Below are 16,179 nucleotides of genomic sequence, written 5' to 3'. Positions count from 1 at the left end.
CCCTCCCTGCCCCCCCTTCTCACAATCTCCCCTCTCCCTCCCTACCCCCCCTCTCACAATCTCCCCTCTCCCTCCCTACCCCCCTTCTCACAATCTCCCCTCTCCCTCCCTACCCTCTTCTCACAATCTCCCCTCTTCCTCCCTACCCCTCCTTCTCACAATCTCCCCTCTTCCTCCCTACTCCTCCTTCTCACAATCTCCCCTCTCCCTCCCTACCCTTCTCACGATCTACCCTCTCCCTCCCTACCCCCCTTCTAACGATCTACCCTCTCCCTCCCTACCCCCTTCTAACGATCTACCCTCTCCCTCCCCCCCTTCTCACGATCTACCCACTCCCCTTTGTAGGTCACTTACCGTCAACTCCTGTGTTGGGAGCGCCGAGACAAACGCCTCACGCTTCCAACACTGCACTCTGGGCAGTGCAGAGGGAGGCAGCGGCGGCAGCAGCAGCGGCGGCGAGAAGAGGAGTCCTGGATTTCTCTCAGTCAGGGGGGCCCAAGAGGTGCCGAGCGGTCGTTTTCAGCAACCGCTCGGCACCCCTTGGGCCCCCCTGACTGGCAGAACTCCAGGGCCCGGTCGCAGTTGCGACCCCGGTAGTTCCGCCACTGCCTACAATTTCTTCATCAGATGCCCTTGTGGCTGTGTGTGCCGGCGCAGGGAGAAGGAAAGCCCAAATCTAGCGACGTCCGAGATCGCAAGATTTGGGCTTTCCTTCTCCCTGCACCGGCACACACAGCCACAAGGGCATCTGATGAAGAAATTGTGTAGGGGAGGGTTAGATTTCAACCCTTGTCTACAGTCAAACATGAACCCTGTTTAAAGTTACTGTAGACGAGGGTTGAAATCTAACCCTCCCCTACACAATTTCTTCATCAGATGCCCTTGTGGCTGTGTGTGCTGGCGCAGGGAGAAGGAAAGCCCAAATCTTGCGCTTTCCTTCTCCCTGCGCCGGCTAATGACGCCAAGTCCCGTGGCTCACTTGGGGGGCCGTATCAGTCCGGAACGCGGGCTGCAATTGGCCCGCGGGCCGGACTTTGGGCATGCCTACCCTAGAGGCATGGGGCTGGTTGCAGCTGCAACCGCTGTAGTTATGCCAGTGGTTAGAACCATTTTTGTATCTGTGATAAGGTTGTGACAGGTTGTGCTTCCTCTTTTTAGGCTTAAGGCTACGTTGGTATTACAGTATATGTTGCATTATTATTTCTCCCATAATGCATTATTTTACATTTGCCTGTATTGAACCTCATTTCCCACTTGCCTGTCCAATCCCACACTTTGTCCAAATAGAAGAAACTTCAAGGTTAGCCTGTATTACGCTACGCTTCTAGGACGTAGTAGAAGTAGTGTCCCACAGCAGCGAAAAGATATATCCATAGCTTTGACTGTATTTGACGGACACAGAAAGCTAGTGTTTTTTCCAATGGGACTCCATCTGTAACTCACTTCCCAAGTGTCCCTCTTAGGAGGAACAGTCCCTGTTTGGAAATCAAATATTTTGTAACAAAAAAATACAACCGACGGTAATATGTAAAGGATGATTGTGGCCCTATAGAACATAAAAAGCTACATATGTGGGGCATTGCTGTTATCAAGGAATGTTGCCAATCGTAGATTGGGACATCATTCAGCAGCCGCACCTACTGTGTAGAAGAATTCCTAAGCTAAATTGCAAAATATATATTTTTTTTATTTTAGTATAGGTTTATTGGAATAATATGTTCTATGGATTTCTATTATTTTAAAAGAAGGCCCTACAGTGTCTAACTTCCGTGAGCACATCAAAAATGGAAAATGAGAATAATGGTTTACCAACATATTGCTAAAAATAAAAATGACAAATTCTGGTCTTTAGAGTATGAAAAAAAACCCGGTCCCGAACGGGTTAATCAAAGCCATCCGGTAACCCTGGCACCTCATTCCGCAGCGACTATAAAGAGTTTAAGCTCCACCCTAGTACCGTCCGAAGAGTGCGACAATGTGACGTCATTTCATGTGCGCCGCGTCGCTGACGGCTTGTAGTGCGGGTGAAAACAGGCGCCCGGACTGGCTGAAGTCTTTCCCTTCTCCGGCGCAAACTCCATAATTGCCCCATGCGAGAGCGGGAAGTTGTTGCTTCGTAAGCGTCTCGCACGGCTTACATTGCGCCCCCTTATCTGCGTTTTACACCCCACAGCCTGGCTGCCATGTGGGGACTGCGGGACGGCGGTGCTCAGTTCAGGGCGCCTGGCAGCCCTGGCTGGAAGCTGCACATAGCTAGAGAGCTGAGGCGCAGAGACCGCGAGCAGAGGCAGGCGTTTGAAGAGCTCATCCAGCAATGTAACTATCAATTCCACGGACACGGCGGGTATTTATGTGTGATGTTTACAGGCCTCGGAAATAAACAAACAACCACTCCGGGAACATTAACCCACAAGAGGGTGTTTTATGCGATGACTAATAACCCCCCCCCCTCCCCGACATATATGTACTTATGACACTGTCCCTTTAAGACTGCTGTATGTACACATAATGGGTTAATGTGTATAAATAATATAATGCATTCTGTGAAACGGTGCTGTGGAGCGATGTATAACACTAAGCAGTGGGACTGGCATCTGTGTATTAGCCTCCCGTGCTCTTTTAAAGGCATTTCGTTTTGGCCGTAAGTGTTTGTTTTCCTGCGCTGGGGGTGATTGTGTTTAATGCTGTATTGGATCTTTCCCGGTAACGCAGGGTTAGCGCAGCACTACGTGTCCGTAAGTCTTCAGTATTTCAGTAAATCCATGGAGGTATTGCTAAAGCGTGACGTATCTGCGTCCGGCTGATAAAATGTTTTGGGGTTTTAAGCCGTGAGCCGCTTCTATTTAGTTAGAATTCTCTGTGGTGACTTTTTAAATAGATCTGGGAAAATATGTAACGTCTGTAGTCCGCTTTATCCGGCAATTCTCCTGAAGCACTTGAGGAATGGAGTTAGACGTGACTGAATCAACCCTGGCTCTTCTGCTTTCAATTAGTCATAATTTAATTAAACTGCAACTTAACTATCGTTATTCCCAATTGGCATAATTGCATTATTAAATGCATACCTTTCTCGTTACCAGCGTGAAGCTGCCGTAAAGTCACCTTTCATATGTTGCGCAGCGTGTATGATCGTTGTGCGTTCGCTTCCTCGTGAGCATCTATTTTTAGATTGAAATCCTACTTTCTAATTAAGGGCAAAATGGTCATCTTCCTATAATATAAGATACTTGCTGGTGTAATTTAGCATGCGGCGTTCGTCTGGCCAGTACATGGAGAGCCGTGAAGCCATTTTTAATATTAACCCCTTAAGGACAGAGCTGTAACAATGGTTTAACACTTGTGCTGTTGCTGTTTAGCTGTAATTTTCTTCTCTCTTTTAGTGCACCCGCACAAATTATATATGGTTTTCTGGACAGGAATGGATTCTTTAGATACCGTTAATTTGCTCATATTTTGACCCAGAAGGATCTTTACAGATCTGCTCTTCAAAGTGTGCCTGCAATATACTCACCTCCTGTCAGTTCCCCCTCAGGCTTGTGTGAGAGTTCCAGGGGTTCTAATAAGACCCTTCTTCTCAATTTTTGTTTTTTGTTCCCCTTTAGGTTGCGAAACGGATATTAAATCACTTTAATGTTTGTTAATCATAGCTAATCTGTGACACTGTACTGTCCTTTTACATTTTGTGTATCCTAGTCCAGTTCTATGTAATGTATATACACTTTTTGTTTGTGTTGTCTGACGTTTCCGTTAGGTGTTGTATGTACATGCTAGCAGCGAGTGAGTTAAACAGTATTGCCCCTTATTGATGAGTAGCAGTAAGTATAAACTGTCCGTCCCTGGGGGAAGAACATGCATAGACGCACTGGTCAAGGGCACAGATCTGACAGTTAAAGCACAATAACCCTCAGGGAGTAAGGATTTGTCACAATGCCAATTGCTTTTGTTTTCTCTTTTAACAGATAACCGGCTACTCGAAAAGTCTGACCTTCAGTCTGTTTTGGCTGATAAATTGCAGTCAGAAAAATACGACCAGCAAAGCCGCCATGACATCAGGTATCAAAATATAGGGGCTCATTAATGCGTTGACTTTTTCATGTATGTATTTTGTATGGATAATGCTACTTTGTGCAAATTAGTCTATGAATTCCTGTCGTGTACGGATTATTTTGGTTCAATTCATTGCATTATTAGGTAAATCACGTGTAACAGAACATATCTTTCCTGTCCACGTAATATTTAGAAGATGATGCAACATGTATTGGAGGCTCTGTTTTTCATCCTCCACCTACTCTGGTGGAATTTAATTTTTAGAACTATATATAGCATTTAAAACCACAATCTTTCTCAGAAATAACCATGTAAAAATTTGCCTTGTTTGTAATTTTTTTTAGGCTGCTGACTTAATGTAAAAGCAAGCACTAATTGATTCCCTTAAAGGCAAAATGTACTGTTTAATTAAACTTCCAGAGAGAATACAATGATGCTCTAAACTATATTTAACATGTTAGAGAGCTTAATTGTTTTTTGCTTTTAACAAATTGTACATGTCTGTTGGCAGCCCGGGCCCTGATGGGGTGCGAAATGACACACTGCTGCAAGACATGGCCCAGATGAGGATAAAACATCAGGAGGAACTCACTGAGCTTCATAAAAAGCGTGGAGAGGTATAAGCCTGTGTGTTTTTTATTTATGTATCTATTATGTATTGGGATATATTTCTGCACTTTATAGTCAAGGCAACTTAGATTGCTTTTGAGAGACCTACCACCCTGGGAATACAATGAAATAATGGGCAAGCTGTTGAATGCAATGAGTTGCCCAGTACTGTTCCTCCTCGCTTCCCTCCTACCACTCTGCTAATGATATTTGCCCCTTACATAATCCATGCTTTATTGATAGATTTTTTTCAACAACTGTGGAATCCTACACAAAATAGAAATACAGATTGTATTTCACCAATATTTCCTAAATAAATATATTTTGACCTAATGTAAGTGTGCTTACAGCACAGAATGGTCTGTTGCTCTCCCATTTTTTGTATAAAATTCTATTTAGAATTAACTAAAACTTGTTCAGTAATCGTGTTGTGTACTTAAAGGAAAATTGAGAAGCTTGGGCTTAAACTGCTCTTGTCTTGCCTTAATGAATATGTCATATTACATTGAATTGAACCTGCATTTGATTTTTTTTTTTTTAGATGCATTTTGTTCTGCATCTGTAGTCATGCAGCCCATTTTTCGATCCATTCTTTTTCCACTAGCCCCCTCCTTTAACTTTCCTCTTGCGAGCTGTTTGCTAATAATGCTCTCCCTCTCAGTTGGCCCAGACAGTGATAGAGCTGAACAATCAGATGCAACAAAAGGACAAAGAAATCCAAACAAACGAGGAAACGTGAGTTTAAATTGCATGGTATTCCTCCCATTCCCGAGACTTTTATTTAGCAATTCTGTTTCTTGTTCTATCAGTACTTCTACTTTTTTGCAAGATTATCTCTTATTCCACTTATTCTGATTTACTGGTGAGTCTGATAAATGTGAAGCACCATCATATTGTGCGATTTCCTACAACAGAATTAAGGAGTACCAGCGTATCATCAATGAGCTGGAGACAGAGTGCCAGGATTTGCGTAACAAATTGCAAGAACTTGAACGTGCCAACCAGACCTTAAAAGACGAGTACGACGCTTTACAGATCACTTTCAACGCTCTGGAAGAGAAGCTGCGGAAGACTACAGAGGACAACCAGGAGCTAGTGACCCGTTGGATGGCTGAGAAGGCCCAAGAAGCCAACAAGCTGAATGCAGAGAACGAGAAGGATTCAAAGTGAGCCTCCTTATATTTTTACGTTTTGTACGCCGAATGCAGATTGAATTTTTTTTCCATTTGTTAATTTTTTCTCAACTTGCAGAAATCTAATGAACTGTGAGATATCCCTGAATAATTTAGTTCTTGTCTAACACTTTGAGGTGGTACAGAGTTTGGTAATTGAGAAACAGAAAAAAAAAAATCTTAAATGGATGGCAACTGCTGTTTGGAATTAAGTATTTATTGTATAAATGCAGTGCTGTCCTGGACAAGGTCAGATATCAAATACGGTTTGTGGGCTTATGGACGGAAAGGAGATCTGCAAACTAGATTGGCCCCATGGCACCCGCATTCCTCCATCAGCACTTACACAATATTCAGATTAATTCGACACCCTCTGAAACAATACCCACATTTAGCAAACTTGCTACCTTGCTTTGTATTACATTTGAAAGTGAAAGATACAAACTAAACTCATGTGAATTAGCAATTCAACAATTGTGCATACCACCTCTTTTTCTATTAATATGCAATAGCAGTGGGTGTAGAGAATAATACTTTCAGTGTCATTGTGTGATTCATTCTTAGACTCTTGATATTGTGAATTTAATTTTGTTTGTAATCCATGAATGAGAGTTCACAAATTTCATATTATGAATTATAATGCATTATCCTTCCTGAGATTTTTTTTTCCTGAGCAGGAAAGGCTTAAATTTGTAGTGTCTAACTTTGAACTTAACCCCTTGAGTTTGGGTGTCTACTGTGTAATACATGTCTCGCCTCATCAGAAGATCCCCACCAGTCATTTGTTTGGCTAAGCATGCGTTGTAGTACACTGATGCTGGTAAACATGCCTGCATTAAAGGGCTTCTGGTTCTACTGGTGGTTTAAATCTTATCACTACTTGTATAGGGCACAAAATCCTTACATTAAAAAAGTATGCCACATGACATAATGTACATTCAACTCTATTCCTTAGGAGAAGGCAAGCCAAGCTGCAAAAGGAATTGGCTGAAGCAGCTAAAGAACCTCTTGCTTTGGAGCCGTAAGTATTATTCTGACCACAAACTAAGTAACTACGATACCCAGCCCTCTTCACGGAATGTTAATTCACTGGTCTTGTGAAGTTAGGTGCGTGTCACTGTACATGTTGCTCAGTGAAGCCTGGTTTGTATTGCAGTTTTCTATGATCATACTAGCTAAATATACAACTTTGAAGAATTAAGTCTTGTTTAATCATCTTAAAAGCTTTGTAATCCATTATATGTCGGCCAATAAAGTTATCATCTTTACCTAATGTAACCTTCTGAAATATGCTTGGGACTTTGTTTGTTATACTTGGACCATGCAGCAAGACCCCACCTGCCTGATTTTAAGTTTATAAGTGAATGTGAGAGTGTAAATCGGGTCTCGTGGAGTTGAGGGGTAACATTGTGCTCCAAAACAAGGAGGTGGCTTTTTCTGTACTTGAGTTCCAACTATTCTCAGATTATTATTTTTTTTTCTTTTTGAAATTGTATTAGTTTTCAGGCAGTTTATTCTGAAGTGCTGTTTGTATTATATTCGCTTTTTATTACATAGGCCTTTCTTTACAGAAATCTAAATATTATATATAATAGAGAGAGGGACAGATATATTCCAACAATTTGCAGGATGCTTGAAGGACATTCTTTTTGGTGAATGATGAATAGATGACAAGTTTTTAGAATAATTTCATTAAGCAAGGTGCTGTGAGATGTTAATTAGATCAAATTTACATAATCCAGTATTGTTCCTTAAACAAAGCAGCGCTGGTAAAACTGGTTGTAGGCGTTAAACATTCTCTCCAGGGATTGGCTGGTTTAATATGAGGGTGTGTCCTTCCCCTCCTGCAGTGATGATGATATAGAGGTGCTGCCTGATAGTGCAGATCCTACTGGAGAGAACTCTGCAGTGCAAACCTTGGGACGAACAGCCAGGTGAGCAAATGGAGCTGGTGGTAGGGACATTCTGTGGTTTTTGTCTTATGTTCTTCTAAATGAGCCAGTGTACCTTGGGCATGGTCACTTGTATACTATGTGCAACTGCACAAATAACTAAGGCCAGAGACAGGCAACAAGCCACATGGGAAAACTACCATTATACTTAGCTGCTAAAAACAAACCTTTATGGGAATGTCATACTTTTTGTGTGTTTACTTTGGATTTTTTAAATGTTGGCCTTGAACTCAAAGCAAAAATTAGTAAACTATTCCCAAGTACTGCTGAGAAGTAACAGCTGTGACTGGGGAAATAAAGACTATAGGCAGTGTACAATGTTTTCCAATGTACTTTCATTGTTGGAATAAACTGTGTACATGTCTGTTAGACCCACTGGTCAGTATAAAAGGATCTTTCTCTTGAGGGTTGGCTTTTGTCTTAGACTATTCATTCTCCTTGAACATTAACTTTCAACCAAGTTCCTTGCCCATAGACCGTATCAGTTTATATAAGTTGCTCTTCTGGTTATGGGGCTGGTGTTTATGGTGATGGGCTCTCTTCAACACTTGGCTTACTTCTGTGCTCCCTCTTTCTTTAGTAAGCGACTTTCTCAGCCTGCCGTAGGAGGCCTGCTGGACTCCATCACTAATATCTTCGGGTAGGTCCTTGCCCCTTTTATTTTTTTTAAATGCCATAACACTGTTGGAGTTTTTTTTTTTTTTTTTTTATATGTTGAGCTCAGGGTACATAACTTTATTTGCTGTTGCATTCACCATGATGCCAAAAGGGATGACCACTAAATGGGCATCATCCCTGCTGGCTACTGGCGACAAAAAGTAGCTATGACATAGCCCAGACATGGTCATCTTTATGTTGTGCTCTTTGCATTCTTTAGTGTATGCTCACAAAATGATTTTACGTCTCTAGGGCTATTTAACATCGCTCAATCATGTCGTAGACCCCATGTATTTTATAATGCAGGTCTGCTTTGGTATAATGTATCCAGCCCGTAGCACGTATGATTGCAGAACAGTTGGCTATTGGTCACTGTTTCGGCTTTCAAAGCTTGCATCCTGTATGTGCCATTTTAACCTCCAGGTACTGGAATTGCTGGCTGCTTTTGTACCCAAGGGCCTAACGTCATTCTACTGTTTTATGATTCTTGTTCCTCTCTCCCTTTGCTTCACTGAGCTCTCCCTGCAGTCTGTCTGATTCTCCCCTCTTGGGCCATCGTTCCGACACGTCCAGGTGATGTTTCATTTCCTTTCACACCTTTGCTTTGCAAGGCATACAATCCTTTAATCGTTGGGCGTTGATCCTTCATGGCTACTTAGAGGCCGTTACACTGCCGCGAGCCGTAGGGCGCAGCGTTGTTTTCCCTGTGTCTGGATTGAATAAAAAAAAAAAAACTCAGGATAAATAGTCGAAAAACATAGAATAAATATAAAAGAACTCACTCTTAAAGGTCTGGTCGCTGCCTTCAAGAAAGTTTATCCACCAGGGATACCTGTAGTGGCTGATAATAGGAAAATGACTGAGAATCAAAACCTTTAATTTATTTGAACTTCTATGAAGTCCGATTTAGCTGACACAAAAATGTGCGCACCACTTTATGTAATTATTCTACAAGAGACGGCTTCATAATGAAAACTCTGAGCTGGGAATTTCCTAAAGGGCTCCAGGACTGTTGTACACAAAACAGATTGTCAGACTTATTGGACATTGCCATTTCAGCCACTTAAAACCTAACAATTATGGACTCCATGCACATCAGGTCATTGTGATAAGTGCTGGCCAGCAGGTGTAGATACCCACTGAATGCAGTGTTATGAGTTCTACAGACTCTCCGGCAGCATTCAGATTCCCCGTGTTCAGGAGTTACATTGAAAAGATGGCTTTTCATGCTTGGTAAGGAGTGAGGCGACACTGAAGGCCTAAGACTACATCTGGAAAAAACTTTCATGGCTTCACAGTGTAGGGAATCGTTTAACTTTACAGTTCAAATATTTAATGTAATTATCTTTAGTCACGGCGTGTCTGAGGATTTTATTTTTTTTACATGCTGCTTTGCTTTTGTTTGTTTAAAATTTGTATTTTCCTCAGTTTCCTCCTGCAATGGTGTAACTTTTGTAATGGCAAGGTCAATGGCAATAATCCTCTGTTCTGATGGTCTTCGTTGCATGTATCCGATGCTTGTAATGATAGATGGTGCCTGCGCTTCTGTGTTTTGTGCTGGGAGATTTGTCTGGACCGACAGCCACTGATTTACCTCGCTTAGTGATTCTTTTTGTATTGTTTTATCTTAAGGAAGGAGACCCGATTACTTTGCCCCCTTTGATTATTTTAATCTGACATTTTGCTTATATCAAGACAGTTCTAGGGTGGTTGTGTAATGCACGTGCATATATAGAACAAATACTCAATAATTTCAATTAACTTTTAGCTTTATTTCCCTTCAGGAGACGGTCTATATCTTCCTCACCAGCCTCTCATGACTGTCACGATGCTCAAGCCGGTGCAAACCGCAAAGTATGCGTTCCCTCGATGGCTATTCATGCCTTTGTAAGTAACACTCGTTTCTTGTTGCTTTGATACCATTGAAGAAGAAATGTCAGAATGGTATTCGTTCCTCGCACTGTTAGGTGGTTGTTTAGTTTGAGGTCAATGAAGAGAAGTAAAAGGTGTGAAAGCACTAAAGTTCTCCCACGCCGCAGCAAGCTCCCAGCATCCTCTCCTTTTCCCTTCAAGCACCAGTAATGCTCTGATAGGCTTGAGAGTATGCTGACACGCTCGGATGCACTCTAACCCGCATTTACTTAAGATTCACTAAGTGCTGGCTTTAAGAAGCATCTTACATAATTAATGAATAAGGAGATTGAGGTGTTTGGGTTGAACTATGTGTGGTGCATGATCTTTAGTTTTCAAGCTGAGACCTCATTCAGTAGGGCATTTTTTTATACACTTGGATTCTGTACTGGACATTCATGTGTAAACTATACAATGGCACAATCTTAAATTAACGTTTTGATAAACTTTTTATTCTAGTATGTTCATATATATATATATATATATATATATATATATATATATATATATATATATATATATATATATATATATATATATATATATATATATATATATATATATATATATATATATAATTTTCACAAATAAGTTAACTTTAAACAGTGTTTGTTGCAAATTAATGTTCTATACACTTTTCTTTAAGGATGCGCATGATGGTGAAGTCAATGCAGTGCGATTTGGCCCAGGTTCCAGATTATTGGCCACAGGAGGAATGGACCGAAGGGTAAAATTGTGGGAGGTGATTGGAGGTATATTCTTTCTTTACTGAATTTCCATAAGTGTACAACTGAAACGTATTATGTTTTAAGTGGTGATTATTCCACTGGAAGGAAGCCTACAGGGCAGAATGTTTTCCAGCAATGTGTGTTTACCAGCGTTCCTCAAGCCAGCGCGGATGGTGTCTGTTCTATAAACATATTAAAGCGCCATCTGATCTCATATGACAACCCTGTAAGAATGGCAATGTGAGACTGCTCTGGAACATTTCATTATTTTTGTTTGGCTATAGATTATTTATATAGTGCTCTAGCGTAACTCGATAAATCTGTCATTTGTTATCTCTCGGACAAGTTTACTCCTTTTTTTTTTTTTTCTTCTAAATCATTTTTGCAACGTTTGAGTTCCTGAAACACACGCAGGAGTTGGTCTATGTAATCCGATGTTTTATGTCTAAATCAATTTATAAACGCTGCGTTGACCGTATACTGTAAATCTTCCTGAGCTTTATCGTTTAATCTTTGGGGTATGAGGTTAGGCAGCAAGCTGCTGTTAAATTTGGGATAACTTCTATAATGTGTTGAGGTCCATGATGTTAAGTAAAAGGTCTGAAAGCACTGTTGTCCCCCTGCCACCAAAAGCTCCCAGCAGCCCCTTTTTGCATAATATTCTAGCTGTGCCATTATGCATCTCAAGAGCTGCTGACATAATTTGGATATCCACTATTCCATGTATCCACGAGACTACGGGTGTGTGGATATTAATGGCATCCAACATTTTTCCTTAAGGAGGCTGTGGTGCAGGAGCTGGGCACTATGCAGTGCGTGATCTCAAGTTTTCAAGCTGAGACCTCATCTTCATTGTTCGTTATTCTTTAATCCTTATTTGCCACATGTTCTTAGATGTGTACTTAATCTTACGTGGTTGTCTTTATCTCTTCAGATAAATGTGAGAGTAAAGGTTCCCTCACTGGAAGTAACGCAGGAATCACCAGCATAGAGTTTGACAGCGCTGTAAGTATTCATGCTCCTCTAATGCAGTATCTTCTGCAGTACTTAGACTGCATCTTTACTTAAAACACCAGTCCTATCAGTGTGTGCCTTCCAACAGAAGTAGTAGAGATTACTTGCAGTCTCTGAAAAGGGGGTAAGAAGTCCACTTACTGATGGCAGTAATATAGGGGTTTAAATTAATTTTACCATTTTGAGTACCATGTGCTTTCAGTCTTGCTTAGCAAGCACCTGGCTTCATATTCTGATTGCATTCCCTCTGGTTGATCTTCCTGGCATCGGCATGCTCTTCAGTGTACACGTTGACAGGAGTCTTCATAGTGCTGCCTGCCAAAGTTACTGTAACAAGATATGCTTGGCTTTAAAGTTTCAGTGTTAAGATTGTGATTTGTGTCACCAGGGCTCTTACCTTCTTGCTGCTTCCAATGACTTTGCCAGCAGAATCTGGACAGTAGATGACTACCGGTTGCGGGTAAGAATGTGACTTGGTTAAAATAAGCTAAATTTCATGTATTCCTTCTGACAAGAAGTCTGTGATGAGAAGTAAAAGGTCTGATTGCATTGTGCTCCTCGCCATACACCCTTCTAGCTCCCAACGGTCTCTTCATTATCCCATCCTGCTCTAGATGTGCAGTGAGTGGTGGTTGAGACTGCTGACACATTGGGAAGTCCCCCACACGCACACCTTGTAGAGAACAGCAAGGCGTGGCAATGGTGGACATCCAACATAACCAACCCCTAAGGAGTCTGAAATGGATGGAGCAATATACAATGCTTGATATGATTTTTAAACTGAGACTTCTTTATGTAGTGGCTCTCAAAATTGTGTCCACACTGTGTACTGTATTTGCAACTTTGACTTGTAACTTCATAACACAAAGCGCTAAATTTACAAAGTCTTGTATAAATTGTATTACTATAAAAAAAATTACTGAGCATAATTTTAAATAATCCCAATTTAGTCCTCCTTTGTACGTTTTTTTTAAAATAAACTTTTTTGTGTTTTTCTTAAGTATTTCTGAGACCGTTTCTGTATACATGGCTTCTCATGTATCAAAAATGGTTTACTTGGCTAGCATGGTTTCAGGTATTATGCACTTTGTTAGATTGCCTTCTTCAGTAGTCATATTTGTTTTCTTTTTCCTCAGCACACACTAACTGGTCACAGTGGGAAAGTTTTATCTGCCAAATTCTTGCTGGACAACGCTCGGATTGTTTCAGGGAGCCACGACAGGACATTAAAACTCTGGGATTTGCGCAGCAAAGTCTGTAAGAATGTTTTCTATTTGCCATTGTTCTATAGCAACCCCTGTATAGACTTTACCATGAAGGCCTTTCCTGATCCTGGTTAAGCCATGAGCCTTTACTCTGTGCTCCTAAACATGCAGGAGCTGTGTAACAGGATGCGTGTCCTAATAGTAATACGTGCATTGAATCCAGAATTATATGGCAATTGTGCGTGTAAATGGTGCCCTCTGCCAGGAAAGCGCTGAAGCACTATTCTTTGCTGTGTAAGTCAAATGTACATATAAACGTATAACCACATCTTTATTTCCTCTGATGCTCAAAAACCATACAGCTTGTTTTGTTTTTAACTGGGTAGATGGTGCATTCTTTTAGGTATTGGACTTATAAAGTTTGATCTGTCTCATTGAACAGTGATACATGTAGTAAATACATATGTGCTTATTTCCCAGGTATCAAAACTGTGTTTGCTGGGTCAAGCTGTAATGATATTGTCTGTACAGAACAATGTGTGATGAGCGGTCACTTCGATAAAAAAATACGATTTTGGGATATAAGGTATAACAGGCATATTTCTATGCTCATTTGATACTTTAATAAAGCTTTTTTTATTTTTTATTTTTTTTTTTTTCTTTCCTTCTTTCCTGAATCCCTTCCCTATCTAATCTTTGTTACAATTGAAACATTATCCCTTCCTGGTTATTTACAAAAAGGCAAAAAAAAATTTCCCCCTAAATTTTGAATGTTTTTTTTTTTGTTTGTTTTTTTTAGGACAGAGACCATTGTTCGAGAATTGGAATTGCAAGGTAGAATCACTGCTCTAGATTTAAATCCAGAGAGGACAGAGTTGCTCAGCTGCTCTCGTGATGACCTTATTAAGATCATTGACCTGCGTGCCTGTGCTGTGCGGCAGACCTTCAGGTAAGAACAGCGGGTAACAATGAACAATTTTTTTGTGGCTTAAAACTGTAATTTGGTTGTAAATGGCCAATTGTAATGCAAACAATGCCCAGAAATAGCACTGGTAACTTTCTGTTAAAGGTACACTGTCATGTAAAGTTTAATTTGCTCTAATAAGTACTTATCGTCTATCGCCCTCAGCCAGTGCACTTTACATCCTAAAAATAAATGCATAGCACCTGGTCAGTGGGAAGCTCATGTTTTCTGCCATAGCATGGACACAACTTATCTGCGTGTGTCAGAGTGGGAATAGAATGATGTAAAATGTATATTCCTTAAAGCTAGATGTGTATGACCTTGTACATTAACCAGGAAAATGTTTGTTAGGATGCCATTTTTACGTGACTGTCCCTTTTAACTGTTCACGCCTACAGTCTATCTTTTTTGGGCTTGTTTCTGTTATATAACTTCTATGCTAAAGAAATCAAGCTAATTTGTAGGTTTTCTGAATACAGACAATCCCCAAAATGTCATGCCTAGAGAAAGCCAGGCATGAAAGATGAATGTAATCCTTTCTCTGTTCCTCTCCTCAGTGCTCAAGGGTTTAAGTGCGGATCTGATTGGACCAGAGTCATTTTTAGGTAAGTGCTGCAGTAAAGTTCTTAAAACCTACATTATGCTTTCTCTCTCAATAAAATATTGGGATTTAGCAGCCATATCCTCATCTGAATTTCAGGACACCTTTTTAATGTTATAAATGATCTGTAGCTGCTAATCTATCTCTTATTTTATATATAGCCCAGATGGCAATTATGTGGCAGCTGGTTCAGCCGAGGGGACACTGTACTTCTGGAATGTGTTGACTGGCAAAGTGGAGAAGATGCTTGGGAAACAACACGGGTAAGAGCGTGTATGAATATTGCAAAACGTACCGTGGAAAGAACTGAAAAGGATGCAAGCTTCAATACATTGCTTGTGATTTAAGAACTTAAAGCACTTAATTTTGTATAGTGCTAAATTCCATGCCTCTCTATAACTGGAACATGCTTCCCTTTTAAAACTGTGCGGTGCTAAATGTGAAACACCAGTCCCACTCCTAACAGTTAAATGAAGGATAATGGGTTTGTAGTTCATATACAAATTATTTTCTTTAAAATATGTAGTGAAAAACCATAGATTGTTGTTACTTGTAAAGTAATCTGTAAAATATAGCTTGTAAAAATCTGCGTTTGTTTAATGACAAGTTAACATTCTCTCTTGCAGATCTTCTATAAATGCTGTTGCGTGGTCTCCCTCTGGTGCTTATGTGGTCAGTGTGGACAAAGGAAGCAGAGGAGTTTTGTGGTCCGACTTATAATTGCTAGCCAACCCAAAGATGGAGCCTCTACTGCAAGCAACTGGTCTCGGAGTGGTGATGGAGCCAGCTCTAACATCTGAGCACCCAATACCAGCTAGGTCTCCAAGCTCTGTGGTGTGTGGACAGAGAGCTACTTGCCACCAAGTACTGCAGAGGTCTTCTTTCACCTCATGGTTTCAATGAAGGCGAGGACTTAAGTGATTTAACATTCTGAACACTGATGAAAACAAAACTCATAAATGCAGATAATGTTGTATAGAAGACGTTCAAAAAAATATTTTTAATGCACAGCTTGGATTTTACCTGTATCTTAATCCTTCTTGATGTCGTTTTAAGTAGCACTTGCTGTCATGGAAAGAGCCTTTTTGTTTTAGATAGATTGGAATATTTTATTAAAATGCACTTTACAAAGTATACTTAATAAGAAAAATATATCAATTTTTCAGTTTTTTTCCTTAGACCAAAAGGGCAGCTGCCACTGGGCTCCTTTGTGTGGCGAGGGCCCTAATATTATTGCAGTCTTATGCAGCCTTAAAGAGAGTCGGGGAATAGGTATTAATCGGCATAAACCTGTCTCTTTATGTGGGTGTAAGGGCACT

At 40.6% G+C, this 16,179-nt stretch overlaps 1 protein-coding gene, 1 long non-coding RNA gene and 3 other non-coding genes across 8 annotated transcripts; 4 read left to right on the top strand and 1 right to left on the bottom strand.

Moving 5' to 3' along the window:
* Positions 1–1,409: 1,409 nt before the first annotated feature.
* On the bottom strand, positions 1,410–1,956 carry LOC128482801 (uncharacterized). Its single transcript, XR_008351017.1, has 3 exons — positions 1,756–1,956; positions 1,638–1,656; positions 1,410–1,475 (listed from the first exon to the last, which is right to left on the bottom strand). It is a non-coding gene; the product is annotated as an uncharacterized LOC128482801 (long non-coding RNA).
* A 53-nt stretch (positions 1,957–2,009) lies between these two features.
* On the top strand, positions 2,010–16,010 carry ATG16L1 (autophagy related 16 like 1). Of its 4 annotated transcripts, XM_053459918.1 has the most exons (19): positions 2,010–2,316; positions 3,960–4,053; positions 4,559–4,664; positions 5,318–5,391; positions 5,571–5,822; positions 6,784–6,849; positions 7,679–7,762; positions 8,361–8,420; positions 8,966–9,010; positions 10,222–10,324; positions 10,995–11,100; positions 12,011–12,081; positions 12,479–12,550; positions 13,227–13,347; positions 13,776–13,881; positions 14,095–14,244; positions 14,817–14,864; positions 15,022–15,123; positions 15,487–16,010. In XM_053459918.1, exons 1-19 carry the CDS (start codon positions 2,184–2,186, stop codon positions 15,578–15,580), a joined length of 1,887 nt encoding a protein of 628 aa, XP_053315893.1. In that variant the 5' UTR covers positions 2,010–2,183; the 3' UTR covers positions 15,581–16,010. The 4 variants fall into 4 exon arrangements, with proteins under 4 accessions (XP_053315893.1, XP_053315894.1, XP_053315895.1 ...); XM_053459919.1 differs by lacking the exon at positions 8,966–9,010; XM_053459920.1 differs by lacking the exons at positions 8,361–8,420; positions 8,966–9,010.
* On the top strand, positions 10,422–10,696 carry LOC128488296 (small Cajal body-specific RNA 6). The gene has a single exon (XR_008353720.1). It is a non-coding gene; the product is annotated as a small Cajal body-specific RNA 6 (non-coding RNA).
* On the top strand, positions 11,653–11,919 carry LOC128488295 (small Cajal body-specific RNA 6). Its single transcript, XR_008353719.1, has one exon. It is a non-coding gene; the product is annotated as a small Cajal body-specific RNA 6 (non-coding RNA).
* Positions 12,607–12,878, top strand: LOC128488297 (small Cajal body-specific RNA 6). The gene has a single exon (XR_008353721.1). It is a non-coding gene; the product is annotated as a small Cajal body-specific RNA 6 (non-coding RNA).
* Positions 16,011–16,179: the final 169 nt, after the last annotated feature.

This window comes from Spea bombifrons, chromosome 3 (assembly GCF_027358695.1).
Source record: "Spea bombifrons isolate aSpeBom1 chromosome 3, aSpeBom1.2.pri, whole genome shotgun sequence".
NCBI classification, from domain to species: Eukaryota; Metazoa; Chordata; class Amphibia; order Anura; family Pelobatidae; genus Spea; species Spea bombifrons.
The sequence above is the reverse complement of the archived record's forward strand: the minus strand, read 5'-3'. Positions and strand labels throughout refer to the sequence as shown.